This window comes from Astatotilapia calliptera, chromosome 17 (assembly GCF_964374335.1).
Source record: "Astatotilapia calliptera chromosome 17, fAstCal68.1, whole genome shotgun sequence".
Lineage (NCBI taxonomy): Eukaryota > Metazoa > Chordata > Actinopteri > Cichliformes > Cichlidae > Astatotilapia > Astatotilapia calliptera.
In genome coordinates this window covers 15,999,609-16,027,549 of record NC_137438.1, presented here as the reverse complement: position 1 = coordinate 16,027,549, position 27,941 = coordinate 15,999,609, and the positions used below count along the sequence as shown (strand labels likewise).

The window sequence follows — 27,941 nt, the reverse complement described above, 5'->3', positions numbered from 1 at the left end:
TATTGACAAGCCAAACCCTGATAGACCAGATGGATGTAGTGGCCAGGCCATGGAGCTGAACTTCAGAAGCCTCCTGTGATCAGAGTTGACCTGTTGGCGGGCGGGAGCAGGTCGGACTATCTGGCAACCAAAGGAAAGATGGCGTGGCCGCGTGGGCCCCTCAAAACGCCAAAACAACTAAACCTCTTATCAATGAGGGAGAACGAGAAGGTCACAAAGTTTTTGTAACAAGAGAACAATAACAAATCTACACACATTATAAGACAAATGTATTTAAACTACTAAGATGTTTTTGTTTTGTTTTTTAAATATGATTAATGTAAACAAGCTAGGAGTAGGCAGGTAGCACACAGATGGACTGTTACTGTTTTCTTCTACAGAGCTGTGAAACAGATTCTCAGTGGATGGTCAATTTTTTTATGCAAGTGAAGCCAGCGGCTCTGTCCTCAATCGAGTGATTGGAGATTTTGTCCCAGATGCCACTGCAGCCACTGCCGCTAGGCTCACACTTCAGGCTAACCAGGATATCAGGTATACAAACTCTTTTCTTTTATTCAAAGAATTGGATGTTTACCTTTCCCACGTAGCAGTATGCTAACAGCTAAACCTCAGTGCAGTATGCACGCTGCAGAAATAAAACTTACCTGTAAACAAAAAAAAAGCAGCAGGGAAGGCATCCTCATGAGTCGCCGTAGAGGTCGGCAAAACCAAGACTGGGAAATATGAAACAGAAATGAGCATGGTGACCTCAAGACCTCTTTCCACAGACTGTGTGGATGTCTCCCACAGTCTGGGTCGGTGTTTAAGTATGTGGTGATCTTGCCTCTAACAGATGTTTAAGTTTTGTCTGCTGTGTTGGGCTGGAACGTGACTTTGAGCAGGTGTTTTGAGAGAAATCGCGACTTTTAGAAGCAACCAAAAGGGGCTGAATACAATGACTCGTGCAGGAAATATTGCATAAAATTAAGCAAACATTATTCAATTAAGTTCCATTCAACAGTCACCCCAAGGTGCTGTGTATTGTACCCTACAGAATAACGGGGAAAAGCACATTTATAGAATGTTTCATGTTCCATAAAGTGACAATCAAATGATTTTAGCTGCTAATTAATAATCAAATTCTTTGAACAAATTCCCCTAAATGGACATTACTTTTGGAAGGTATTTAGTATTTCAACATGGCTCCATCACATTCAAATCAGGAGCTGATTAAAAACTTTTTAAAACCTGCCGTGATTATACAGATTAAACAGTGCAACGTGCTGGGAGGTATGTGACATGACAAAGAGCAGCTCAAGTCATTTGCCTGAACCCGCATCTAGCAGCAGCCAACACGTGACTTTACAGTACATTTGTGTATTCGTGTTATTTCCTGCATCATTTTTTCAGGTCAAATGTATCCATTTTATTGTAGTCTTAACATGTTATGTTAGCAAAATAATGTTCGTCTCAATTTCAATTCAGTTTATACAGCACCGAATCGCAACAACAGTCTCCTCAAGGCGCTTTATATTGTGAGGTAGACCCAACAGTAATCCATACTCAGTAGGTATTATAGCAGTTGAGGACTTTTAAGTGTGGAACTCTTTAGTTTTGTTGATATAAGGCTAAAAAGAAGACGTTGGCAATTACCTGCTATTTCTTCTTGTGTTTAAACGTGAATTACAAATCCACAGGTACAGGGCTTTCCTGCTGCAGAGTGGGCCTTTTCAGGGTAACAACTAGACATAGGATAGACTGTTTCAGCATTGTATTGCTGTTTCTGGCCATTGACCAACAAAAATGCCTTTTATTTCTGAGAAACCCCACCCAAAAGAAAAAAAAAACTAAAAGAAATGGGTGTGCCACCATTTTCGTAAAATCCCAGATGCATATACTTGTTTTATCATATATAAAGTCCAGTACCAGAAAGCGTAGCCCGAAACACTTTTTCACCTTCAATAATATTTTCTGCACAGGTCAGGATTCAGCCCCTCTATTGATTCAATTACCGACATCATGTAGACGATTTAAGACCTGAGCGTTTCTTCATGTGTTTCATAAGAAGTCCGGTTCATTTTGGTTCACTTTGTGTTTTACATTTATCAGGAATTATCCAGTGTATAGAAATTTTTTTAGAGCAGTGATCATGAGAAGTACTTCAAAGAGACATTTCTGACAAAGAACAAAAGATTCAAGTTGCACATGTTGACCTGTTCCAGCATTAAGACATTAACTTGGGGTTTCCAACCACCGTAGATCCAGGAACAAACAGATTGGCCTTCTTTTTTGTGTTTCACGTTCTGTTTCTGCTTCCTCCTCTTTGCCCTGAGTTGAAGGAAAGCAGGGAAGACTTCATGTTTTCACTGAGCAATACATCATTTCAAGTTATTGCTGGTAACAAGCTGCTCCCTTCTGGTTCAGTGTGGTCCTACTTGAGAAATCTACAGCAGGAAAAGTTGGCTTAGAGCTGCATTCAGAAACAACTGCATTTCAAACTTGATCATAAGAGAATCGCTCAACCAAGTCTTTCTCTGCTCAAACAGTTTGCCTATAAGGCACCAACAACAAGCCAATCTTCATGAATCTGTCCAGTGGAAATAGATGCGACAGATTTCAGTCTATATTCAAATTATCATTCTGTTGTACATCAGACTTGTATAGTTATACGCAAAAATATTAAGAAACACTTGGTAAAGCAAGCAAATGTGTCTCAATTCACCCAAAATGGGTTGTGAAGTGTAGCGAACACTGAACTGTAAGAGGGAAGGTGCTCAACTGAACCAACCTCGGTGAAATGGCCTCGCCTAGCATTCTTAAATGTTGTTCACTCGTTAGTTTTTGAAGTAAACTGGCCTGTATCTGCTGTTTGCCCAATCCCTTGGAGTCACAAACAGTCTGTCATTATGCTCAACAACACGAGCGACGCAGTAATGAGTCAGACATGAGTAAATGTTAAGGCTCATCGCAGTGTTCACCGTTACTTCAGCTACGTTTGCTTTAAACACAGACGGCCCAAATCAGACTTTTCCTCCTCAGTGATTTCTCATGTCCTGATCCGCTTTCATCCTCAAACTGTGAAAAACAGCAGAACCTCCTCATGATCCTCACGTCTTTGAGTCAGTCAAGGTTCCAGCTCATTTGCTTTATTCAGAATGCTAAAGTTTAATTCTCTTGTAATAGGTGCAGTCTAAATTTTCTTTTTCCTACCTGGATAAATCCAGTGTTTAGCACATGAATATCCAGTAACATTGACAACAACATGCCTAACCATGAATCTGATCATTTAACTATATTCACGTAATAACTCTTTAATGTTGATTCCTCAGAGTATATCCTAATATATCAATGCAGAAAATAAGTCAAAGTAAACAAATTTTAGATAGTAAATTAACTTTTAATACTGTCCTTTTTTTTTCTTGAAGAGGAAGTACTTAAGTTCTGTAGTAGATGAACCTGAAAGGTTTTATGTGAACATCTTTTATGTTGCATGTCTATTGCTAAATCATGTTGGTGGAGGGTGTGGGAGGGTGGGGGGATGTGAGGCCAAAGGTCAGTTAGTTTAGATAAATGTGAAGATGCTTACTTTCACTATGACCACTAGATCACTCACAGGTTGCATCTCCTTCAAAGGAAATAAAGCACTTTAAGTGACAAATGCCACCGACTCGCCTCTGTCTCCAGCAGCATTCACAAACGTGCGCGTGTGAACGTGACACACACATCTGGAATTCAGCACTACTCGCTCACCTGTTTTCCATGAACATGTTTAGAAGTGCCTCAAACTGAATACTGCAACTACTCCTACTACTACTAAAAATAAAAAAAATGTATAAAAATAAAAAAAAGTTTGTTGTTATTGCAGCAAAACGCTCAGAATTAAAGTATTTTAATGCGTTAAGATTTTCTGCTCTTTAATATTTTAAGTTATTGGATGTAAATCCTCTCGTTTCTTGGCACTCTGTCAGGTGTGGATGGGGTTTTTTTTTTCCAGTCCTTGTGGAGAATCTGGATGGTTTTCAGTAAGCTGAGTTCGGGCTGACAGGGCAGATGCTTCTTGTCCTTCATGTGGTCTCTTTTCATGTTCAGTTCTTTTTCATCTGAAGCCACGGTGAGTATCTCAAGGCAGAGATATTCAACAACACTGTTATTTCATTTGTTTTGCATTTATTTACTTAAATCATTTACTGTGGAAACACTTTTGAAAGCTGCATCTTTTCTAAGTCACCCTGATCGCTGATTTGAGACCGGGAAGAGGAGACATGAACCCATCGTCAGGGGTGATCAGCTAGTGGATTCCCGGCGCCGGTCCCAAGCTTGGATAAATCTAACTGCTGTGACGTGTTGTTGGGAAATGAGGGAGAAGCACCAAGGCACCATACACCAGCGGGCTGGCCTGGGAACGCCTTGGTGTTCCCCCGGACAAGCTGGAGGAAGTGGCTGATGAGAGGGAGGACTGTGCTTCTCTGCTTAGGCTGCTGCCACCGCAGATGGATGGATGGAATTAAATGAAATGAAGTTGAAGTACAGAACAAACGTCTAAAACTTTGGCTAAAAATCAAAAACCCCACTCTTGAGTGTGTAGTGTATAATGTTGTAAAATGAAGTTTGCATTAGCTCCACATCATACAGCACAGTGCCGAATTGTTATGCAGTATATTTACATTTTGAAATATTTATTACTATATTTTTACGATTTGCGGCTTTTAACAAAGCAGTGATCGCTTCATGTGTAGGGTTTTATTGGTTGCAGGGATCAGCCACACGGCCGGTGAATAGCAGTGTGTTGATGATGGACTCTCTGATGAGCAGCAGAAACGGCCGGTCGGCTGTAAAAACCTCCCTGTACGGATTGAAGGAGCGTCCAACGGCCACCACAGCGGTGGCTGCTGCCGCCTCACTGCCCTCCTCATTCACCTGCAACAGCACACACAGTTGCTTATTAACTCAAATTAAAACCTGTGTCTGAGAGATGTACTTGTATAAATGCATCTCTCTGAATTTATATCAACTGTCAGGATACCAATATGGATTTAGATGTTTATGTTTTAATACCAAACGAAATGATATACAAAAAAAGGCCCAAAATAACATTTAAGGCAAAAGCATTTTTTCCAAAAAAGGTCTGGAAATTCAAGACAAATCGTTAAAAAAAATAAAATAAAAAAAACATTTAAAATGGAAACACTACCACTCAAATGTGGTCTTTCATTACAGAAGCACCCCTCACCCCTTAGTCCTGATCATAGTATGTAGAAATGTATGTAGCCATCACCCACCAGTTTGTCATGTTTTTTACCATCTCAGGACTGAAATAACCAAGAAAACCTGCAAGCTCATAGGAAAACAATTTCTTTTTATACTTCTGCATTGGCTTTGCTTCTCAGACCTGGAAGCTACGCTGATCATTCGAATACAGTCAATGGTCCCGACCCACACTTGGAAAAAAGGACTTGTATAATGTAAAACATGCTCTAAGTGATGTAGATAGTATTTGACTGACCTCCAGGAAAGCTTTATGGAAGGCATCTGAGATGTAGAGCCCAAAGTTGCTATCCTCCAGCATCCCTGAAACACAGAAGGAATTTTGTGGTTTTTCTTAACTGTTCATTTATAACTGCCATAATCAAAACCAACAACAGGTCAAGTTGACTTTTTCTGCTTCCCTTCTATATTCAGAATAAAAACGCAGACCACTTAATAGAAGCCATGAAAACACACCATGCTGCAGGGTCTCCTCCATTTATGTTTGCATCAAAACCTGATTTAAATGACATGAATCTTCAGTAAATAATATAATTTGGTCTTTGGAGAGAGTCTTCCTTTCGTCTTGATGCATGCTCAATCATCCAGGTAAGTAAATCCCCCAAAGTTGATTGTGTTCATCTGGACGTAGCGTTTTCAATGTTTCGTCACTCATCCAAGTGACTTCTTGAGTCTCCGCTGACTGCAGGTTTCCCCAAATTCCAAACATGTTCAGACTGTTAAATGTTTGGACCAAATGTATCATGTTTGACCAGATTGACCAAATATAATTGAATAACATGTATAACAATTATATTTGATTATGTAATGGTATAATCAAAAATAATACTCAAATTCACTTTTAATTCAGTTGATGTGGACTTTGGACTGAGATCCAAAGTTCAGGTTTAAGTACCTGGCAGGCTGGCCTTGTCAGAGCTGAACAGGTCAGTCAATCCCATTTCCTTAAGCTTCTCCTTCAAGCTGAAGCTGTGCTCCACTTTAAAGCGAGGGACCTCAACAGAGACAGTTGTTTCCTTCATCTGATCCAACCAACTGTTCAGTTTTGCCAGGTCCAGACTCTCCTCCACCTCAACAAACAAGTACACATAGCACAGAGGTGAAGTACAACAGCAATGAAATATGCACCAGTCAACATTTGACTCTTAAATTACTACATATCTTTAAAAAGGCATTTTTTCTGTAGCTCAAAAATAAAGAAAAAGTAGCAGGACAAAAGACCAAAAGTTTTTATTTGTTACTTACATTCTGAATTTCTGCTTAATGTAATAATGATTCCTTTTTAATTAGTATTATGGCCACTTTAAGTGTGAAATAACTAGTAGGAGTAGCAGGGGCCCTAGTTCAATTCTGACCTGAGGCCACTAATTGTGTGTCTTTCCCCATTTGCTTTCTCCCTGCTTTCCTATGTGTCTTCACTGTACTATTCAATGAAGGCAAAAGAGCCCAAAAGTTTTGTTAAAAACAATAATAAGCAGCATCAGTGTAGGTCTGATAGCAATTATAATTATCTTATCATTTTGAAACTGCTCTTTTCCATGTTGTGTGAAAGGGACAGAAAATGTTATGGTTGTATTTTTCTAAGTCGTTTATAACTGAAACATAATTATAAACAGTAGACAAGATGAGCTGAAAACACAGACGGGTTACCTGACTGAGTGTGGTGTCTCTGCTTGGCAGGATGATCACCATGGTGATGTCGTCTCCACGATATGGCATCTCCAGCAGCTGCACATGATCATCAGGGAAATACTTGTACCTGAACTTGGTCTGCTGGTACATCATGTTGACGGAGCAGGTGCGACTCTCACTGACATGAAAGTCTGTGTTGAACACCTGGTCTTTATCAAACTTGTGCTTCCACTGACCCTAAAAGGCAGAAAGTGTGCTCACTTTCTTATATTATACAAGCTCCCTGTTGGCTCACTCCAAGTCTGACAATTCTGACGTTCCCACCTGACCCCTGACCCATGTTTAATGAATGCATATCCCTTGATACTGATACTGAGACTTTAGAGAAAGCAATTATGCTGTGTGTTTCCCTCCATACCATCACCCCCAACCATTTACCGTTCTGTGCCTGTAGCTGAAAATGTATGTGGCTGTACTGAAAACATTAGGAGGGTTCAAAAACCACTTAAAAGGCTTCGTAATTTCACTAAATCAAATAAAGTACATGTCCAAAAAGAAAAAGCTGGTTCATAGACTGAACTGGAGCGTGCCTTATCCTCACTACATGAAATTTACTCACTGAGACATAAGCAGACTCAAGAAAGTGGAAGCTATAACGCGCTCATCAACCACTAATCCAAGCACTGCACCAATGTGTTACCCAGAGATTAAATTCCTGTTATTTTACATCTTTAAAAACCTTATTTCAATCTCAGATCTTAATCTTAAAATACAAAGTTTCAATGGGTGAGGTGTTTTAGAGTGAGAAAAAAATGTAATATGGATTTTAGGAAATGCAGCGATATTTCCATTAGAATTCCATGTTTTGAGATGATGGTCCTGACTAACATATAAATATTCCCTTCTGGTTACTTTCTATAAGGATATTAGTGTAAAAACAAGGAAGAACTTTTTACATTTTGATCAAATTGCAGCATTCGTATAGCACCAAATCACAATGACAGCTGCCTCAAGGCACTTTACAGGTACAAACCCTGCAATAATGATGTATGGAGCATGCAGACAAAAATAATTTAGTTTGAGCTGCAGTATTTGGTATTCAAGTACCTTAAAGTAGATGGTGTTCACAAGCACCAGGACTGTGGTGGGATCCAGGGACCCAGCTGGCAGCGTGTCCTGTATTCGGTTCTCTGTCTTGTTGGAAATCCAGTTATTGATGGTGACCCGGGCGTTCTCTGGGTTCTCCTACACCACAGACACAAGGTTATCAGTATAACTGGTGTAAGACAGATCAATGCCCTTTTGTGAATAATGCTAAATTTGCAATCTCAGCCTCCCTAGAGATTTAAGGAAAATGGGATTTTAATGTTAACTATTTAAAGGTGCAGTATACCTTAAACTGAGCGAGGCAGTTTCTGTTTCACACCACTCCCAATCCTAATCAGTACAAAGTTTTTTTCTAAGCCTGACTTTCCTGAATTTTAAAGTATCCAGATGTTCAAACTAAATAGTTCACATATATACTATATATTGATACAATATAAAGGTCCACCCACTATCTTTATAAGCTTACAGTGTGAATACATTTGCTACACTGGGGGATCCAGGCTTCCAGGCTTGCTGGTTCATTTAATCATCTCATCAGTATAAACTGTTTGTATTTGTGCGACTGGCTTTCTGGAAACTCGACAGCTGTCGTAAGTCGGTGTGGTTGAAGTCAAACCTCAAAGCGTTTGACCTCTCAAAAATAAACCTGAAGAAAAGACAAAGGCCATAACGACCAACCACTCTACTCTGGGCTATTGTAGGATGTCGATTCTTTGACTATTATTATTATTCATATTTGGCAGCATCATAAATTCTAGGCTCCAGAGTTCAAAGTTGTCTCAAATTGAGTTCTTTTCCTTTTTACCTTGAAGTTGAGAGGCAGCAGTTTGGCTCCGTACACTGTCTCGCTAATGTTCTGGTATGTCTCGTTGAAGGTTAATGATTTGTCTCCAAACAGTCGGTTGGCAGATATTAGTTCAGTGGTTTCATCCTTCTTTCTGTACAGACGGCAGTTGAGTTTGGCAAAGAAGAAATGGACCTGATCCGATGTCTTTTCTTTGATGGTATCAAACTCAAATACCTGCAGAAAATCAAAAGTTTATTTTGAGCTACAAAATTGGGATAGCTGTGGCTCTGGGGGTAGAGGGAGTTATAATAATGGATTGCATTTATATAGCGCTTTTCAGGACCCCTCAAAGCGCTTAACAATACCACTATTCATTCACTCTCACATTCACACACTGGTGAAGGCAAGCTACAGTTGTAGCCACAGCTGCCCTGGGGCAGACTGACAGAGGCGAGGCTGCCATATCGCGCCATCGGCCCCTCTGGCCACCACCAGTAGGCGGTAGGTGAAGTGTCTTGCCCAAGGACACAACGACCGAGACTGTCCGAGCCGGGGCTCGAACCAGCAACCTTGCGATTACAAGACAAACACCCAACTCTTGAGCCACGATCGCCCCGTTTCTTGTTAGTTATCTACTAACAAGAAAGGGATTTGATCCCTGGCTCCTCCAGCCTGCATGGCTAAATATCCTTGGGCATGACACTGAACCTCGAGTGGCCCCCAGTGCATCCATCAGAGTGTAAGTGTGTGAATGTTGGGTTAAAAGTGCTTAGGTATAGAAAAAGGTAATTGCATGAATGTATGTGAGTGTGCACTGGGAGCATCAGAAGCCCTAGGATAAGCAGAGGCTGAGGATGAGTGTGATTACTGGGGATGAAGTCACAGTTGCAGGTCCCTGGTGTGGTTGAGCTATATAAATAAAATTTACTAACTTAACTGAAAGTTTTTCTCACAGTCTTGAGATGCTGGAGCAGCTTGTTATCCTTTTAAGAATATTCGAAAATGCATGAAAAACCCATTTTCATGTGCTTTGTGGAGTCGGAGGAGACCTTCGACTGTGTCTCATGGGATCCTGTGGGAGGTGCCACAGAAAGTCCTCATTGCTGTCAGTAAGATGGTCTTGTTCCTGATGAGTGTTGAACTTTTTCCAGCTTTGTCTTTGTCACAACTTCTGTTCATTTTTTTATGGACAGAACTTCTAAGTATTACCAAATGGTGAAAGGCTTTGGCGGTCTCAGAATATAGTCTCTGGCTTTCAGGATTGACGTAGATATATAACACCTCCCATGTCTTAGGGCACGATTCTCAGCTGGAAAAGGGTGAAACTCTCACTCCAGATCAGGAACAAATTGCCACCTCAAGTATCTAAGCAAGTATCTTTCGGGTCTTGTTCAAAAGTGAGTGGAGAGGGGAGATTGGGGATGGTTTGTGGCTGCTTCTGCACTGATGCTGAAGCTGTACAGGTATGTTGTGGTGTGTGAGAGTAAAAGCGATTTACGTCCCCATCCTCATCTATGGTAATGAGCTCTGGATAGTGACTGAAAGAATGAGATCATGGATACAAACTGCCAAAATTAGTTTTCTCTGAAGATTGGCTGGCCTTTCTCTTATAGTTCAGAAAGTTTGGAGGGACTCCGAGTACAGCTGCTATTCTCCCACATTAAAAGGAGCTAGGTGAGGTAGTTTGGGTATCTGACTAGGATGCATCTCTTGCGTGAGGTGCTTCGTCTACCAGGCCATGTACAACCCTTTTAAATAAACAATCAAGATACGATTGTAGTGCAGGCTTTCAGCTTTAATTCAAGTAGGTCAATTAACTGTGAATTAACTGTTTGTGAATTACAACCATTTTCATGCATACTCCCTGAATTTTTACAGGCTCAAAAGTTATTGGACAGTTTAATGAAAAGCATTTTCATGGCCCAGCAAGACCTCTTCCCCTGGTATTGCATGACAAAACTAGGCAGATTGTAAAACCTGGAGTTGATACCAAGTGCTAAACTTCCATTTCATAGTTTTAAATTGAAACTTTCGATATGTGGTCTGAAAGATATCCGAAAGATAGCAAAAGCTCTACAGGTTGCCAAATAAACAGTCACGTGCTTAAGAGAGCGATTGAGGACGGTCCTTTCTACGGTCCTCTCCCATAAAGGCAGACAGAAGAAACCAGGATGAACTGGTACCAGAATGATGGAAAGAAAACATTATAAAGAAGGAGAGAAACAGCTCATGATCTGAAGCAGACTGTCCCATAATGCCATGGGTATGTGGTGCCAGTGGTAAATGGACTGGTACTTATATTGCTCCTTTCTACTCAATTGTGACCCCTCAAAGGATATTCTAATACAAGTCTCATTCACTCAATCACATACACACATTCATGCAGTGCTTTTATCTATACTTAAGCACTTTTATCTAAAATTCAGAGACACACTCCAATGAATAGGGGAACTGAGGGGTATCTTGCCCAAGGACACTTCAACACGTGGACTGTAGAATAAAGGACTGATTCACCGACGTTCCGATTGATAGACAACCCACCTGAACCACTCCAAACAGACACTGCTATCACTGGTAAGATTTTAGTTTCTATTCAAAAACTGAATTCAGGCAAATATAGCGGCTCACTGAATGTGTGAGTCTGTCTGCTGCAAAGATTTCTGCTGTTTTGACTGCGTGAAACATATTGCTTCAGTCCTGTGTAAAAATGGACAGACTAACTTTCAAAACTAAAACAGGTGAAGACAGAATTATTAGTCACCCTACGAAAATGTAATTTTAAAAAAAAGTATTTCCCAAGTGTGCTTTTAACAGAGCAGATGATAGCATTTCCAACATACTAGTTTCCTTCAGAAAGCATAAATTGTTTCTATTTGCACACAATAACATCATTATCATGATGTTATCATGATCATCATCATATTGCAATGCTAAAAGTCAAACGTGTATCTTTTTTTGCTGGATAGCAGCCTGCAGTTCTTCACCAGGAGCGACGTATGTTTGGGTTGTTGTTGTTGCGTTGGAAGGCAATGCAATGACTGAGACCCAGTTTTGATATGGATTCTTTGACGTTTTCTGTCAAAATCTTCATATATCCTTTCTTCATAATTGCCCCCATCTAAATGAGATTCCCAGTTCAAAACAGAGAGAAGCATTCCCACAGCATAACACTCCCACTACTGTGCAGATGGTGTTCTTAGATTAAAGTTATGTTTTGATTTATGATTTATTTGAAATGCTTTATTTAAAAGCTCTGTTTTAGCACGCTGATCATTTTAATTCACATAAAGCTGGATGTTAAGACCTACCAATACTGGTAAATTTTGTTTTTTTCTGAAATTATTTTAATATTGTGTGCAAACAGAAATGATTTATGATTCAAAATGCTATATTGAAAATCCCTTTGTCTGTTAAAAAAGCACTTGGGAAAATTTTGACAAAAGCTTTGGGTTGGGGGTGCGGTTGTCTTCATCTACAACTAAAGGATCACAATGATGCAGCATTTCACCTTCATGATCTGCTTCAGCGTTTCATTGCAAGCTCCGAGTTTGGTCATGGCGAATGCGGTGGAGACGCTGATGGGGGACATGAAGATGTTAGACTCGGGGCTCCTGCCAAGAGCCAGCTGTTTGTACAGTGACAGACCAAAGCGTCCATTGGCCTTTGACAGTTCCCATACTCGGGGATTGGTGAAGTTAGGGACTGCCTCAGGCTCCAGCGATGGTCCGTCAGAGAACTCAGGGCTGCGATAGACACAGTATGGCTCCAGAGAGAGGTCCTTGGGTTTGGCAGAGCAGATGTCTATAGCGATGGCAACAGAGAGGAATGGCAGGAACACCAGAACCAACAGGCAATCGGCAAACCTCATCCTGGAAAAAGGACGAGCAAGAAGTGAGCTTATAATATTGCAGCTCAGTCCATTTGACTTCAGTTTTCTAAGATTTTATTGGAAGTCTGCCAATTTCAAGCACAAGTTGTATTTATTACCACATACAATTGAGTGCATTTTTCATAAGTCAGAATGAAATCAACAGTAGATAACTCTCTTGAAAGAGTGTAAAACAGCTAACTGATCATACGCATAGGAATGTTTTATTTGAAGAGTTTCAGTTCGGGAAGGTTACAGATGATCTTTTTATGGCCTCTGACAGTGGGGGTCATCTCTGTGCTTGTCCTGCTAGACCTCAGTGCAGAGTTTGATACTGTTGACCATAATATTTTATCACAGAGATTAGAGCATGCTGCAGGTATTACAGGTGCTGCGTTGCAGTGGTTTGTACCATATCTATCTAATAGACTCCAATTTGTTCATGTAAATGGAGAGTCTTATTCACACACCAAGGTTAATTATGGAGTTCCACAGGGTTGAGTGCTAGGACCAGTTCTGTTTACATTATACATGCTTCCCCTTAGGCAGTAACATCAAAGGCATAGCATAGCATAGCATTTTTCACTGCTATGCAGATGACAAACAACTGTATCTATCCATGAGCCCAGATAACACACACCAATTAGTTTAATTGCAAGAAAATCCTAAAGACATAAAAACCTGGATGAACTCTAATTTCCTGCTTCTAAATTAAGACAAAACCCCTAAACGTCTAACCAGTGTCTAACCAGATACTTACTTTGGATGGCATTATCTTGGCCTCCAGTAACACTCTGAGGAACCTTGGAGTTGTTTTTGACCAGGAAATGTCCTTCAATGCACATATTAAACAAATATGTAGGACTGCTTTCTTCAGTTTGCACAACATCTTTAAAATTAGAAATATCCTGTCTCAGAGTGATGCTGAAAAATTAGTTTGTGCATTTAATCCTTCTAGGCTGGACATTTGTCATTATTGTCAGGATGTCCTAAAAACTCTGTGAAAAGTCTTCGGTTGATGCATGTTGATGTTGCAGCAAGAGTCCTGACAGGGACTAGAAAGAGAGAGCATATTTCTCCCATACTGGGTTCTCTTGTTGGCTCCCTGTTAAATCCAGAATCAAATTTAAAATCCTTATCATCACATACAAGGTCTTAAATAATCATTCCCATCTTTTCTAAAAGACCTCATATTACATATAACCCCAATAGAGCATTTCACTCTCAGACTGCAGGGTTACTTGTGGTTCCTATGGGATATAAAAGTAGAATGGGAGGCAGAGCCTTCAGCTTTTAGCCCTCTCTTCTCTAAAACCAGCTCTCAGTTTGGATTCAGGAGACAGACAGCCTCTCTACTTTTAAGATTGAGTTAAAATGTTCCTTTTTTTGATAAAGCATATAGTTAGGGCTCAATCAGGTGACCCTGAATCCTCCCATAGTCAGGTTGCTGGGGGAGTGTTTCTTCTTCACTCACTATGTGTTTATACACAACTCTGCTTTTTGTCATTAGTTATTATTCATCTCTGGCTCTTTTCCACAGCATGGCTTTGTCCTGTCTCCCTCCCCTCACTCCCAATGGGTCGCAGCAGATGGCTGCCCCTCTCTGAGCCTGGTTCTGGCAGAGATTTCTTCCTGTTAAAAGGGAGTTTTTCCTTCCCAGTGTCACCAAGGGGTTGTTTATATGGGTTCATTTAATTGTTGGGATTTTCTCTTTTTTTTCCTCTATATTCTTGTAGGGTCTTCACCTTTGGTGCTATATAAACAAAATTTAATTGAACTGTAGTTTTGGACTCTGTGATTGGAATATAGTTTTTTGATGTACTGTATGTACATATATGGATGTATATATCAACTTTTCCATTGATCTATTATTTTGTATGTCTTTTATAGAATGAACATACACTATTAGAATAACAACAAGACAAATAGAAGAGTTCCTTCCATCTTTGTCATCTTCAACTGCTCATTTGTACAAAGCCGGATCTTCTATCCACCGTCAGCTTTTAGACAAACTTTTCAAACACTGCTAGCACAGAGACAAAACGCAATCTAAGAGAGAACTAAAATAACCCCAAAGCCAATAAACTAACACAAAACACCAGGAACATGTGGAGCATTAACTTTGCTAAAAACAGCAGCCAGGATCAACAAAAATACAATATACTCTTTAAACATAAATACTGAATACAAGGATAGCATAAAGTCACAAGTGTGTAAAGTTCAAAACAACCAGAAACATTTTCCCTATCATCGATCGATCATCAACATTTTTAAAATGAGACATTTCCTTCACTAAAGCATGTTTGCTGTGTGGCATCACAAACACGATATTCTACTCTAGTCTACCATATGCATATTTCACTGTTATAGCAGAAAAAGAATAAAATTAAAGATTGGGTCTTACTTGACCAGGTAGAGCCGTGAGTGTTCACACAGGCAGATTTGTGCGGTTTGAGCTGAACTCAGGTCAGTGTCCTGCAGAGCACACAAACAACAAATCAACCTTTGAGACATTGATCCACTGTTAGTCAGAACAATCTGCAGCCATCAACAGAAAGACGCATTCGCCCACACAATGACGACTGGAGCAGTCATCCCACAACAAAACATCCTTAGAAAAACAAATTCTTTACCACTACTGGAACAAAATGTCTTCTTATGATCACAAATCACATATTTAAATATTCGATTTTATGAAATATTTTAAGAAACAATTCTTGGAAAATGTTACATTTGAATTAAAACAGGTTTGACATGGTGAGTCACCTCAGTTCATCCTGTCTGATAAACTCCACAATCTCTTTGAAACAGCCTTCTTCTCCAAATACTTTGGGACTCTTTTAGTCTTTACCTTAACAGGAAAGCTGTGAGAGAGAGAGCAGGAGGACAACACAACAAAAGGCAACACAGGGCAGATTTAAACCCGGGCCACTTCGACAGCAAATGGGCCAACTGCTCAACCTGGTGAGTTAAACCATGGCCCCAAACCCGATTACTTCTGACTGTCTGTATGTGAAAACGGATTTCAACAGCAGGTGGTTGGACAGTCGGTGTTCAAGGTCAGAGCTGTGTACTATGAAAAGGCCATGTTAGGGATGTCCTCTGAGCTTCAAGGATTACTTGTAAAAACATTGGCTCTCATTTCCTGTTGTGGGTGTCATTTACGAACAGTTCATAGGCACAAATGTCCGCATAAATTATGCATACAAACATTTCATGGAAAAATCAGTTATTAATCTGTTATATTTTCATACCTGGATTCATTTGAACTTAGCAAAGAAATCAGCAGCCTGGCTGCCTTAGAAATCTATACACAAGCCTTTAAATTTACCACCACTACTACAATAAGCAGTAATAATTATATTCATTATTGCCTTTCAGTCATTATTTACAGTTTTCCAAAGTACCATAAGCCACAAAATGCTCAGAATTAAAGTTAAAAACAATGAAGCCTACAAATGAAGCTAACTAACCGGGAGGGCATACAACAAGTTTTGGAAGGACATCCAGCACCATAAAGACAACTTTATTAAAAGGAGCTGGTGCCCCAAGATGAAGTGAAACTCAAAATACAACAATGCCACAGAGCTCTCAGGCCAGAGTAGTGTAGCCTCAGTCAATGGTTTGTTTGCTTTCAGGAATTTCAAACCAAAGAACGATGCTCCTCACTGCATGGAAAAAGACGGGGATACTCCGTGGTGACTGGAGGACACATTTTGAACATGATTAACCCACAGAAACTCTGGCAAAGAGAGAGCCTTAGGCACCAATAAGGAGAACGTTGTGGGAGAGGGAAAACCGCCTCCTGCCAAACTACATGTGTACAAAAGCAGGCTGGTAATGTACAGCAGCGCAAGCAAGGGAGCAGAGGATTTAAAGAAAAGGGGATCCTGATTCATCTGGAGAAACCAAATGGACCTGCTGCTCAGGATACCGCAGAGGTGAGACAGAAGAGGGGTTGGCTGCAAGCCGGGAGATGACAGCCAACAGAGTCACCAGGAGATGATCAGAGAGACTGCAAAGCTTCACGGGGCACCACTAAGTGACAAGATTGTAACTGAAGGCAGCAGGTTGAACTAAATGCATTACAGTAATGAGGAACTTTGTAAAAGATGAAGCTAGGAGTTAGAAAACTCCATATCAAGTAACGAACATGCTGACTACTATTTATGTGGAGTAATGCCATAGCTAATGTTTACTAGGTGATCGTTAGTTTAACAAAACAAAAACAAAAACCTTTTCTAGAACGATCACGTTTCCTTGGCTCCGGCACGGACAGAGTTCTGGTTCTGAAGCTCTGGTGGGTGTGGAAATACTCATTTCTAACAGAGTACATTTCCAGATGACGTCTGAAGTAAGCAACACCATCAGCTGCAGTTTTAATAGAATTTCCTGGGAAAACTTTATTTGTGGATTCATAAATACTAAAACAAATTGTTCATGAGACATTTTACAGAAGAGGAAAATATGACACAAACACACAAATCTGACCAACTCAATAGACTATTAGTTCATTAACACACTGAGCACACCATTCAAACTTTAATGGTTTTTAAAAAGAAACCAGGTTTCCAGTAAAAAAAAGAAAATAAAATCGTATTAGCAACAGTCCTGAGCTCCTTGAGCAAAGCAAATTCCACTTAAAGTTTAAGAGGTTTGTTTAGTCTGGTTTACACGGTGTCATAAGAGTTTGGGCAGCTATCTTAAATAGTTTACCCTCCAGCATTTTTCTGCATCCCAGAGAATTGCTAGGACTAAAGACGGCAAATTTCCAGTGACAGCCAGTGTCCATGGAAACCAGGACGTCTATCAGACCAGCTGAGAGTACCTAGGACACACCAGGCTTCAACTATCTATAAAAGCTTAGTGCATATTACAGTTCAATATGGGGTTGCTTTACTGGTGATGTGGGCATCAGAAGAGTTTGGGCAGCTGTCTCAGGCGGCTCAGGTCCAGGATGTTTCCCAGTGATCCCTCTGTCTGACGGAGGTTTGCCCTGACAAAAGATGGCTGCCTGTTGGAATGGTTCTTTTTGTCACTGGTATGTGGTTCAGTGTGGTTGGCTAATAGCTGCATTTTGGGGCGCAGATCCTGGATCAGCTGACTCTGTGGGAGGAACCTCGCATTCACAGCTTCTGTCAGGGGCTCACGATCTGATGTCTCCTGAACTCCCACCTCCTTTTGCTCCACCTCATCTTCGCCATCCTCTTCCTCGATCAACCCATACTTTCTCATGTACTTTCTGGTGGCCAGAGACATATTACTAGGTGATGGCAGAGAATCACTGGTGGAGGAAGGAGTGAGACTAGAATGAGGAATGTGGCCTCCCAAGGACAGCCTGCTGAGCTGAGAGTCACTCAAGTAGTGCAGGGCAATGGCGTTGGCCTCCAGGCTCAGATCCACGCTGCCTCCTGGACACAGAGCGCTGGCTGTCGGCTCAGAAACACTCAGTCTAGAAAGTACTGCTGCCGGGTTGATGCTGGCCAGAGTGCTGACAGTACACAGAGAGAAAAACAGTCATGACATCGGCTATAAACTTGTTGTGCAGATGCATTACATTCCAACACTGACAGGATAAAGTGTAGCAGCATAGTTAAGATAACGCAGACCTTTCATCTACCTTAGTGAAATGCAAATTCCTCGATAACTTGTGTCTTGTCTGATTTAGGCTGTGCATTTGAGAGTTACACAGGGGAGTAGGGCTGTTCGATATAACCATATATATCGGATGACGATATAAAAACGTCTATCGTTTCATTTTACACTATCGTTTGTTTCGTGGTGTTGCAAAATAAACTGTTTATGGCAATATTTTTTCATTGTTTTGATGGTCACTGTAGTGGCTATATTAATTTCTTAATGTTCTCTCTTTCTCTTATATTTAATATAACCACACTACGGACGGACAAGCGCCTGTTTTTATGCGTTGTCGTTAGCAACAACGACAGTAACACCATCGCGTGTCCGCTTGTTTATGTTCCACATAAACCTTTCACAATAAAGCTCAAGATCCTGTTGAGACTTTTGAAAATAAACTGAATCACATGAAAGAGCAGATTATTTAGGGATGAGAAGTAAAAAAGAGCCGCCAGGTGCTAAAAAAATAAACCTTAGACTCAAACGTTAGAACAGGCTTTTTCCCGCAGCACGCCGTGTAATAAATACTCACAAAGAAAACAGCGGCCTTTACAACTTATGTCTAAAAATGTATCGTTTCATGCATCTGTTAAAACACTCGACTACATGACGCGCAGCTGGAAACACTTCACGCAAGTCGAGCTGCCCGAGATTCTCAGAATTTACAGAAAATGTTACATTTTTGTGATTTATATCGTTATCGGGACGATAGAATTCTTATATCGGGATATGAGATTTTGGTCATATCGCACAGCCCTACAGGGGAGTCAGGCATCTCTGATTTGTTGCCTTCAATTTCAGAGTACACAGTGTGTTCAGAGTTGTATGCAGTGATGAATGTAACACTGTAAAAAAGCCAGTCAACCTCAGTGGGAGTAGAGTTTAGGTAGCTGTTCTGCACATGGCGTTTAAGAACATAACAGTAAAAAAGTAATCATATCCCTAAAATGACACAGAGCTTTCAGAAAGATATCTACTGCAATTCAATTTATCCCCCACTGCTTTGTAATGCATTACTGTAAAATTCAATTTGACTAGAAAATCTTTAGAAGAAAAATAAAACAGCGCTTTCAAGGAATATTGTTAAATGTTCAGTTTCTAGGCCATACATCAGAACAAGATGGACCATGTGATTCAAGTGGTGAGATCACTTAAATTTCGAGAGAAGCTGAGTCTAATAATAGAATAAATGCCATGCTGTGGCAGACATTTTCAACATTTACATGGATATTTAAAAAAAACAAACAAAAAAAACAAACAAAAAAAAACCTCACCTACAATAGTCATTTACTAACATGGAAAAGAGACCTAATGTTTATTAATCCACATTTCACCATTTTACTCTTTTTTTTGCAGTTGACGATGTCATATTGTTCTTTGTGATATATTTGGTTTTAATAATCAGGAGGAAAGAAGCAGCAGAGAGGCGTATAAGACTGAAACTCTGTTTGCTGGTCCCAACACTGAATAGTCACATTTTAGGGGGGGGTTTAATAAATTTAGACAGATTTCTAGAAATGAGAGCAGCTTCATCAAAGTGTGCCATCTCTCCAAACAAGATCAGGTTTTTCCTGGAAACTTCCCAATTATCTGTGAAGCAGACACATATCCGTGTGTGAGGCGTTTCAGTACCTGGCAGTTTCCACAGCTTTCCGATGGTTTTTGCCAGACTCTGTCAGAACGTCTTCGTCCACGTGGACTCCGAGCTGCTGCAGCTGCCGCAGTGTAGCACTGACCACCGGGTCTTCTACTGGACTCTGCTGCTGCTGCTTCTTGCTGGATGAAGAGGACGACATGGACTGGAAGGACTGAGAACAATCAGAAACTGCTGACAGACTCCTCGTCCTCCTGGATTCGTCCTCCACTTCCTGTTTGCTAGGTGACTCCTGAAGACGACTGGTGAGTTGAGTCTGAGACACAGAGCAAAAGTAATTATCTTTATATGACATGCACAGTTCTGTCCTTTGTACCCAGAGAACAAATGAACCCTGTGTTAATAATATTGACCAATGGAAAGGAAAAAAAAGTAGTTCAATTTGGAATTAAATGTAATGATACACAATCTTTGTGTTTTAGGTTACTTTTACTGAACAGTGATGTCCTTTGATTGATCCTTGTGGGGGGGTTTTCTGTTAATGTTTGACATATTATGTTTTCATCAGGAGGAGGAAAGAAAAAATAAAAAAAATCCAGGAATTCTGTACAATGAATCCAAAACGCTGCCCTACACCAATGACTGGCAACGCTTCCCCAGCAGTGGGCAGTGCAAAGTATATGCAGCCTAGAGCATTCGTACCTGTGCTGCTGTGTACCTGTGCATTAAAGCACACTTTAAATACATTATCTCTCCCTGCTGGTAATGAAACTTCTGCGTGCATGTCTATTTAACGTTTTAGGAAGGCAAAGGGTGAAAGTAGACACAGTCTCTATTACACGTTTTGCTGTGATATTGGTTTGAAAAATTTCTGCAACATGGCTTCTCTCTGACTCTGGAGGCTTAACCCTTTTCTGGATTCAACAGGTGAACACGTTTTTCTAAAGGGACCGGTACTTCTGTAACGCCATTCTACTCAGCTCAGCAGTTAAAGCGCTTTTTACCAAAAGTCTCATTCACCCAGTCACAAAGAGATTCATGCAGTGCTTTCTGGAAAGGAAGGGTCTATTCCTATCATTCTGACTGCAGAGTCAAACTGTTACCTTTTATTAGACCTGGCATCAAACAGGTTTGCAGATACTATTTTGTCTCACCATGAGGTTGTGGTAGAAGGTGTGCTGTTCCTCTGTTGGTTTGTACATGCTGAGACTTTCTCCCAGAACTGGACTGCTGATGTGGAAAAGAGCAAAGGCATTGGTGAGATAGCTCCACAACAGCGGTTAAAACTTTTCGCTAAACTTCAGTAGCACCACAGGTTTATTCAGTGTCACTGCAAATCAAACCATCAATTTACAAAAAGAAAACCATGAAAGCAGAAGTTAAGACCCATTAACTGAGTGGATTTATCTCAGTTGCACGAGGTTGTCAGTACTTCTGCAGTACAGAGAAATTTGAGCTGAAAATAATTTGTTTCTTTAAATGGCACCTGGTCTCACCTGTACACACCAGGTGGGGAGCAGGGAGCTGAATGACCTCTGTCACTGTCAGCACTACCCGCAGGCCTGATGAGTGATGATGAAGAGTTTGAGGGGCTAGAGGAGGAAGATGAAGGTGGAGGCTTGGGTGTAGACGGGGGCCCAGTAGAGGAGGGAGGGTGCACCTGCTCTTCCTGATGTGAGGTGGACTGTGCAGGACTCCCCCAGAACAGACTAGCACCTGGAAAAAGAGTGATGGGGAAAAATGGTGATGATGTGAGCTATAAGCCTCTTCCTGGAGATTTGACTGCTCAGTAAACACTCACCCGTCTCTACGGCGATGCTGGCCACACTCATGGGTGTGTGTATGTCGCCTGGGGACTGGTTAGAGGACTGAAGCTTCTTCTGAGCCTCCAGGAGCATCTGGACCTGCCCGATTATCAGAAAATATTAACTGCAGCAAGGATGCAGCCACGTTAAACAGTACTTGTTGAAACTAGCCAGCAATACTATCCACAGAAGCCTTTAAATACAGCCACAGTTCCAGTTTCAGGCCTCTTCCTGGTTCCCTGTGTGCCAATGATAAGTCCTTGTTCTTATTCATGACGTATATATTCTGGTTGTGTTGTGTGGAAAGAGTACATCTGTTACCTGAGCCTGCAGCAGGCGCAGCTGGTGCTCCTGATGGAGGAGGAGCTGGTAGGTGTCTGGCGGTACAACTCTACCCGCCTGATAACAGCATTGATTCATACAGGAGGGTTGGGAAAGCCAGGGCGAGGGCACAGGGTCTGCTGCTGCATAGGAGTGTGGGAAGGAGGCTGGGGGTCTGCACGGGAAAGAAGGAGTAGGAGGGCAGACAAGTGTGCAGGGAGGAGAGTGGTGGTGGGTGGAGAGGGGAGTAGAGACATCAGGGTTGAGGGGAGCTGGGTGGCTGGAGGAGTGTGGAGGTGAAACATGTTGATGAGATGGAGAGGGGGCAGGGCAAGTGAATGATGGAGGAACAGACCGAGTGGTGGGGGCAGGAGGTACAGAAAGAGATGGATGGTTGCTAGGAGGAGGAGGAGGAGGAGGAGGAGCATGGATGAGACTAGAAGGAGAAGGATCATTATGATGGGACACAGGTGAAGCAGCAGGAAGGAGACCTGGGGAGGCGATAATGGCGGTACAGTTGTAGGGATGGTTAGAGCAGCAGTTGCAGGGCTGCTGTGGGTTGGAGTTGGGGTTGGGGGTGCTTTGAAGATAAAGAGGAGTTCTAGGGGCTGAAGAGGAGTTTCCACGTGGATGAGCTGGAGGCTTGCAGGCAGAGGCAGGATTGGGCTGAGTGCAGGTGAAGCTGGAGTCAATCAGCAGAGAGAGCTCGGGAACAGATGGCTCCACCCGCCGAGCCTGAAAGGAACAACAGATTACTGCAGAGAGAGAGACACAGAGAGACAGACAGAGAGAGACAGACACACACACACACACACACACACACACACACACACACACACACACACACACACACACACACACACACACACTCTCTTTTGGCTTTTAACACAACTTTATTTACACCACATTAAAAACAAAGACCACAAAAAACCCCACCTAGCACAAAGTTGCTACTACATAATCAGCAACATCAACATGCACTAACCATTTACTAACCCCAACCAGAGAGGAGGAAGAACAAGAGGAAGAATGTTGTTTTGTCAGCAAGCAGGAGTGAAGTATCATATAAAGTGTACACCCACATTTGAATCAAATGTTGTGGATTTCTATTAAAAAGGCTGGGAAAAAGGAGATGAACACGAAACACTGGATTTGCAAGTTGCGTGACGCACAAAAGTAAAATATTCCCAACATCTGAGCCTGAGACAGCCTAAGGGCTGGGAAAACTAATGTTAAATCAGCACATCCGCAGAACGGTCAGACCTCACATCTCACACACGTAACATTTTCCACATCTGAGAAAAACATCTCCACACCACCCAAACCACCCCAGAGTGTGTTAACGGAAGCGTTGACCCGAGCCCATTCTGTGACTGACCTGGTGAGCTGGAGTATGAGGGCTCGGGGACGGCCGTGGAGAAAGATCATCATCCTCAACTCCAGAGTCCTGATCAGTGACAGAAAGGGCAGCGGAGGGTGGAGGCGCTCTGAGGGCACAAACAAATCAGCACACGAGCATTATCACACTTTTTAGTCACCACTGCTAATTGTCTGACAAGTACTAACTAGTTCATTGGCCTGCCTGCTGAAGGAGATCTGAGCTTCTCTGAAGACCTCCAACTTTCTGCTGTGATCCTCTGAAGTCAGCTCCACCTGCAGAGTCTTCCCATCCACCTGCACTGCCTGCTGAGCATACACAGCACAGCTGATCATGAGTGAATGACTGAGGAGGAGGAGAAAGAGTTTAAAACAGGTGCTGTGTTACCTGGTAGAGAGTGGCTGTGTGTGAAGCCGTCAGCAGCTGGCAGTCCAGCTGTGGTCCTGAGCCTCGACAGCGGAAGAACTGAGGAGCTCTGCGAGCGCAACCGAACACAACGAGGAGGAAGAAGCCACCGTCGGACAGCACTCTGAAACACAGCACAGCCGATCAGACACGCGAACACGTCCAATCCACTCCTTTCTGCCACCGTCACCTCACCTGTCCTGGAGGGTGGAGCTGAACATGAATCTCAGACACCAGGCCCACACCTGAGGGTTGTAGATGTGTGTGACTCCACTCAGCCAGCTGTCACGAGACAGGAAGCAGAAAGAAATACCCCCACTTAAGAGAAGCAAAAACATCTGGGCTTACATCTGGACTGTTAGAATTCATCTAAAAAAAAATCTTTCACATCATGTTTTCTCGGTACTCCTACTCGGAGTAGAACATTTCATAAAAAATACAAGTGCCTCTCATTAATAATTAGAAAATTAAAATCAGAATTTCTTAAAATGTGAACAATTTTTAAAAGAACTCATACATCAGTGCTAATCACATCCCAAAAGAACTACCAGGTGATAATTTGGACTTTTCCCCCCCCAGGCTTGTCTGATGAAAGGTGAAGCTTACAGTCCGACCAGCGGCAGGCTGGAGGCTTTCGGATCAGACTCAAGCAGCAGGAGCAACTTCCTGGTCTGGTCCATGGTCAGAAACCTGAAAAGAGAACTAAGACGTCAGCAAACGTGATCAGAGGCCGAGACGTGTGGTGATGAACTCTCGCTCTCTCACCCTCTCTGTCGGCTGCTGTCACGCCCCAGTGGTCTGCTTACGTTGGTTAGACTCCTGAACAGAGCAGTCGGGATGATGGGGACACTTCTGACCGGCTCCACTTCCACGCTGACAGACGGACTGATGATTGACCAGCTGAGGGTAAACGTTGCAGCATCACTCTGCTCACAGCAGGCCACATGCCCTTTGACCTTTAGCAGCTGAGACAGATCTAGAGTCTGTCGGCTGCTCACAAACTGCTGCAACACCTAAAACACCAACACACAGTCAACACAGTTTTGTATTATTGTTGAGTCTTTACCTTACAATATAAAGTGTCTTAAGGCAACTGTTCTTGTAATTCAGCCAAATCACAAGAACAGCTGAATTGAACACCAGCAGCTGCTGTGCTCCACCTAAAACCACATCTGTGTCAGTCTAAGCATGCATATGCCAAGATCATTGTAGTAAGAAGAGTTGATCATGTGCTGCATTCACTGGGAAATGTTTTGTCTGTGTAATCTTTAGGCAGTTTCAAGTGGCCACTAGAGGAAGCGGAAGGGCTGAAGGGTAACAAACTCACCTTGAAGCAGTGATGGAGCTCGGCCTCTGATTGGACGACAGTCTCAGTCTGAGAGGAGAATAAACAGGGAACCAGGACGTCTCCAGGCAGAGGAGCAGAGGGAACCTGACCCGAGGCTCCGGCCTGATCCCGACCCGGGTCGAAGCGATCTAGGGTGATTGTGATGCCCTCCTCATCTGAACCACAGCAACACACAGAGGACAGACAGCTGGACTAAGGTGCTCGATGCCACAGACACATTTATAAAAGAGCTGAATCAGCATTCAGGATGAGCTGAAGTTAACCTCTGACCTGAATCGACAGAAACCGTTCCCAATAAGAAACAGTGGAGGTGGGGCTTGTTACTGCGACGGGCGTGACGATGCGCCAGACGAAGAGTTTTCTCTAATAGCACCAACTGAGGCTTCCTGCAGAGACACATACCTCATCTGTTGTCACTTAAGTATGACAAGATTATAGTAGGTTAAATTTGTTATTGATTCAGTGAATAAAATATAAAGTGTAAAAGTCTGTCATGTTTTTATTGCTCTACGTGGTTTAAAAGAAGCATCTTATTTTCCTTATTTTCACTCAAATGTGAAAAGTATCCATTCTTAATAACCATCTTAATAACTTAGTATGCAGTCTTTTCCTTCAGCAGACTTTTGCACACATTAGCAGACCACAAGCAGTGAGTCTAGATCTCAGCTACAATGTGCTCTCACTACAACAGTGCACAACCAGCTCTATTGATCAGCAAGGAAGCAGTTACCTGTGTGAGCTGAGGTGAAGGCGGAGCTTCTCGCCCATGGGGCTGCTGTCCCACAGAGCTGATCTGGATTTAGGGAAACTCAGTGGTGTCCGAGGGTTCACCGAGTTCCTGTACACCACAAGAGATAAGATGGGGACACTCCAAAAACAGCTTTGTTATATTTCATAACAAAATAATTCACATTTTAATCAAGTCACAAAAACCTAATCATTAAAGAATGACTAAAATACAAGGATGACAAGAAATTGTATTTTTTGTATTCAGAGTCCAAGTGTCAAAGTATATTCTGGTCATCTTCACCGATGTTGACATAAAGTTTTTAAAGAGCTTATTCAATTCACTGTTAAATCTAGGCTAGCTATAGCTCACGGAAACTCACAGACCAGTTCAGTTTATAAAGAGATATCTAGATGGTAAATTATATAGCGCTTTTCTACTCTGAGTAGCCCTCAAAGGACTTTATACAACTTGCCTCAATCACCATTTTTCTACCTAAGTGCTTTCTATTTAACAATCATACTCCTAGAGTTGCCCAAATGGGAATGGGAGAATGGCATCCATGCTGATTGAGGCTTGGGGAAAAGAGGTCCAGAGGAAACTAGAGACTGTGGGTTTTCAGCAGTGTTTTGGCCTGGAAGGAAGATTGTTTGTTTGTCGTTACCAAGCCAAGTCAAGTCAACACGAAAGTTACAACCTTCTTCCAGCTCAGAATCTGATCACCTCCTTCGCTGCTGTCATAAAGGGGAACACGCGAGGTTCACAGCCTGTGATATAATCCATAACAGATCAAACCACTGCTGAACAGACAGCTTTCATTTCTCTTGTCGTTTTTGGGAGATGGGGGTGGGTTATTAAACTATTACCTGCTGTCAAAGGAACGGGCCCTGTAACGGAGCAGCTTAACGACGACTAGCTGTGTGCTAACATTAACTCACCGTGCTCTCGCAGTCTCCTGGAACATTTCACACGGCAGTCCCTGGAGGCTTCGCGGGTAGTTCATCGCTGTTGTCGCTGAAAGAAGAGACTGTGAGCGCTAAATTGAGCCTGCTGTTACCGACTGCTGGGGTATTTGCGTTAGCCTAGCGATCGGGCCATATTAGCGCCCTTGCTACCTGCCTAAACGTAACAAAGCTGAACTCTTCGGGAAGGTCACTGAAAGATTAAAAAAGTTCCAACCGTCCTGGAACAAATTTCTTGTCTGTTACTATTTTAGTAAATCAGGCCGCAAACAATCCGCAGAAAACACAGGTCTGCTACAGTTTAATTATGGCGCTGTTTCCCGACTCGACTGGCGGGGCAACAGAATCAGCCAATAGCAAGTTCCGCTGCAGCCACTCTGGCCAATGGCGTGCCGCTTCTTCTTCTTCTAATTCTAACCCTGTCCATCCTGCTCACTCGTAATGAAGATCTGAAAGTCTTCAGCTCTTCCTCCTGTATTTGTGTCAGTGCCACCATGTCCAAACAATACATCATTGCAGGTCTCACTACCATCTTGTAAACCTTCCCTTTCTTTCTTGCTGCTATCCCTCTGTCACAGATCAACACTCGTCTCCACCCACTCCACCTGCCTGCAGTCTCTTCTTCACCTCGCTCGTGCGCTGTTTCTTTAAATGGCCAGCGCGAGGTATCCACCTTCACTACCTCTGCTCCTTCATTCACACACGTATTTTTTTCTGTCTTCCATTCCTCTGTATTAGGGCCACATAAGGAAAAAATATTATTCAACATTTCGAGGTTAAGGTCGTAACTCTATTTTGAAAAAGAAAAGAAAAGAAAGAAAGCTGAAATGTGGAGATTACAGTTCTTTACACCCGCTTTAAAATGTCTGGTGTGGATGAGTTAGTGATTTTTAAAAATGTTTTATTTCTGTCAACCTCTTTAAGTTTACCTTGACCAGCAAAAAGCATGGGCTACCAGAGAAAAGTCTGAGCCAGCCAGGTGGTCTCCGTTTAAAAACACATGATCTATGTATGAGAATCTGTTGAATTATTTGTGTGTTCAGCTGTATCATTTTCAAGCACACAAGTAGTTTCCTGGAAAGCAGCACATGGAGGAATTATTTATCAACCTGTTATATGACACCAG

The 27,941-nt window shown here is 42.0% G+C and overlaps 2 protein-coding genes and 1 long non-coding RNA gene across 7 annotated transcripts; 1 reads left to right on the top strand and 2 right to left on the bottom strand.

The window, feature by feature from the left end:
- Positions 1 to 3,852: 3,852 nt before the first annotated feature.
- serpinc1 (serpin peptidase inhibitor, clade C (antithrombin), member 1) lies at positions 3,853 to 15,638 on the bottom strand. Of its 3 annotated transcripts, none has more exons than XM_080292148.1 (9): positions 15,490 to 15,638; positions 15,043 to 15,113; positions 12,279 to 12,639; positions 8,789 to 9,004; positions 7,984 to 8,121; positions 6,895 to 7,113; positions 6,140 to 6,314; positions 5,483 to 5,547; positions 3,853 to 4,896 (listed from the first exon to the last, which is right to left on the bottom strand). In XM_080292148.1, the coding sequence occupies exons 3-9, from the start codon at positions 12,636 to 12,638 to the stop codon at positions 4,720 to 4,722; spliced, it is 1,350 nt and encodes a 449-aa protein (XP_080148274.1). In that variant the 5' UTR covers position 12,639; positions 15,043 to 15,113; positions 15,490 to 15,638; the 3' UTR covers positions 3,853 to 4,719. The 3 variants fall into 3 exon arrangements, with proteins under 3 accessions (XP_080148274.1, XP_080148275.1, XP_026002202.1); XM_080292149.1 differs by lacking the exon at positions 15,490 to 15,638 and adding an exon at positions 13,399 to 13,470 and having other exon boundaries at positions 15,043 to 15,108; XM_026146417.2 differs by lacking the exon at positions 15,490 to 15,638 and having other exon boundaries at positions 15,043 to 15,167.
- A 1,377-nt stretch (positions 15,639 to 17,015) lies between these two features.
- Positions 17,016 to 27,169, bottom strand: stil (STIL centriolar assembly protein). Of its 3 annotated transcripts, none has more exons than XM_026146414.2 (16): positions 26,792 to 27,169; positions 25,857 to 25,964; positions 25,397 to 25,512; positions 25,106 to 25,281; positions 24,544 to 24,791; positions 24,385 to 24,468; positions 23,974 to 24,060; positions 23,761 to 23,902; positions 23,578 to 23,681; positions 23,374 to 23,482; positions 21,996 to 22,730; positions 21,671 to 21,773; positions 21,366 to 21,585; positions 21,024 to 21,099; positions 19,908 to 20,185; positions 17,016 to 18,129 (listed from the first exon to the last, which is right to left on the bottom strand). In XM_026146414.2, exons 1-16 carry the CDS (start codon positions 26,854 to 26,856, stop codon positions 17,553 to 17,555), a joined length of 3,228 nt encoding a protein of 1,075 aa, XP_026002199.1. In that variant the 5' UTR covers positions 26,857 to 27,169; the 3' UTR covers positions 17,016 to 17,552. The 3 variants fall into 3 exon arrangements, with proteins under 3 accessions (XP_026002199.1, XP_026002201.1, XP_026002200.1); XM_026146416.2 differs by having other exon boundaries at positions 21,024 to 21,096; XM_026146415.2 differs by having other exon boundaries at positions 23,578 to 23,678.
- LOC145421618 (uncharacterized) lies at positions 24,544 to 25,612 on the top strand. The gene is made up of 2 exons (XR_013902994.1): positions 24,544 to 24,684; positions 25,051 to 25,612. It is a non-coding gene; the product is annotated as an uncharacterized LOC145421618 (long non-coding RNA).
- Positions 27,170 to 27,941: the final 772 nt, after the last annotated feature.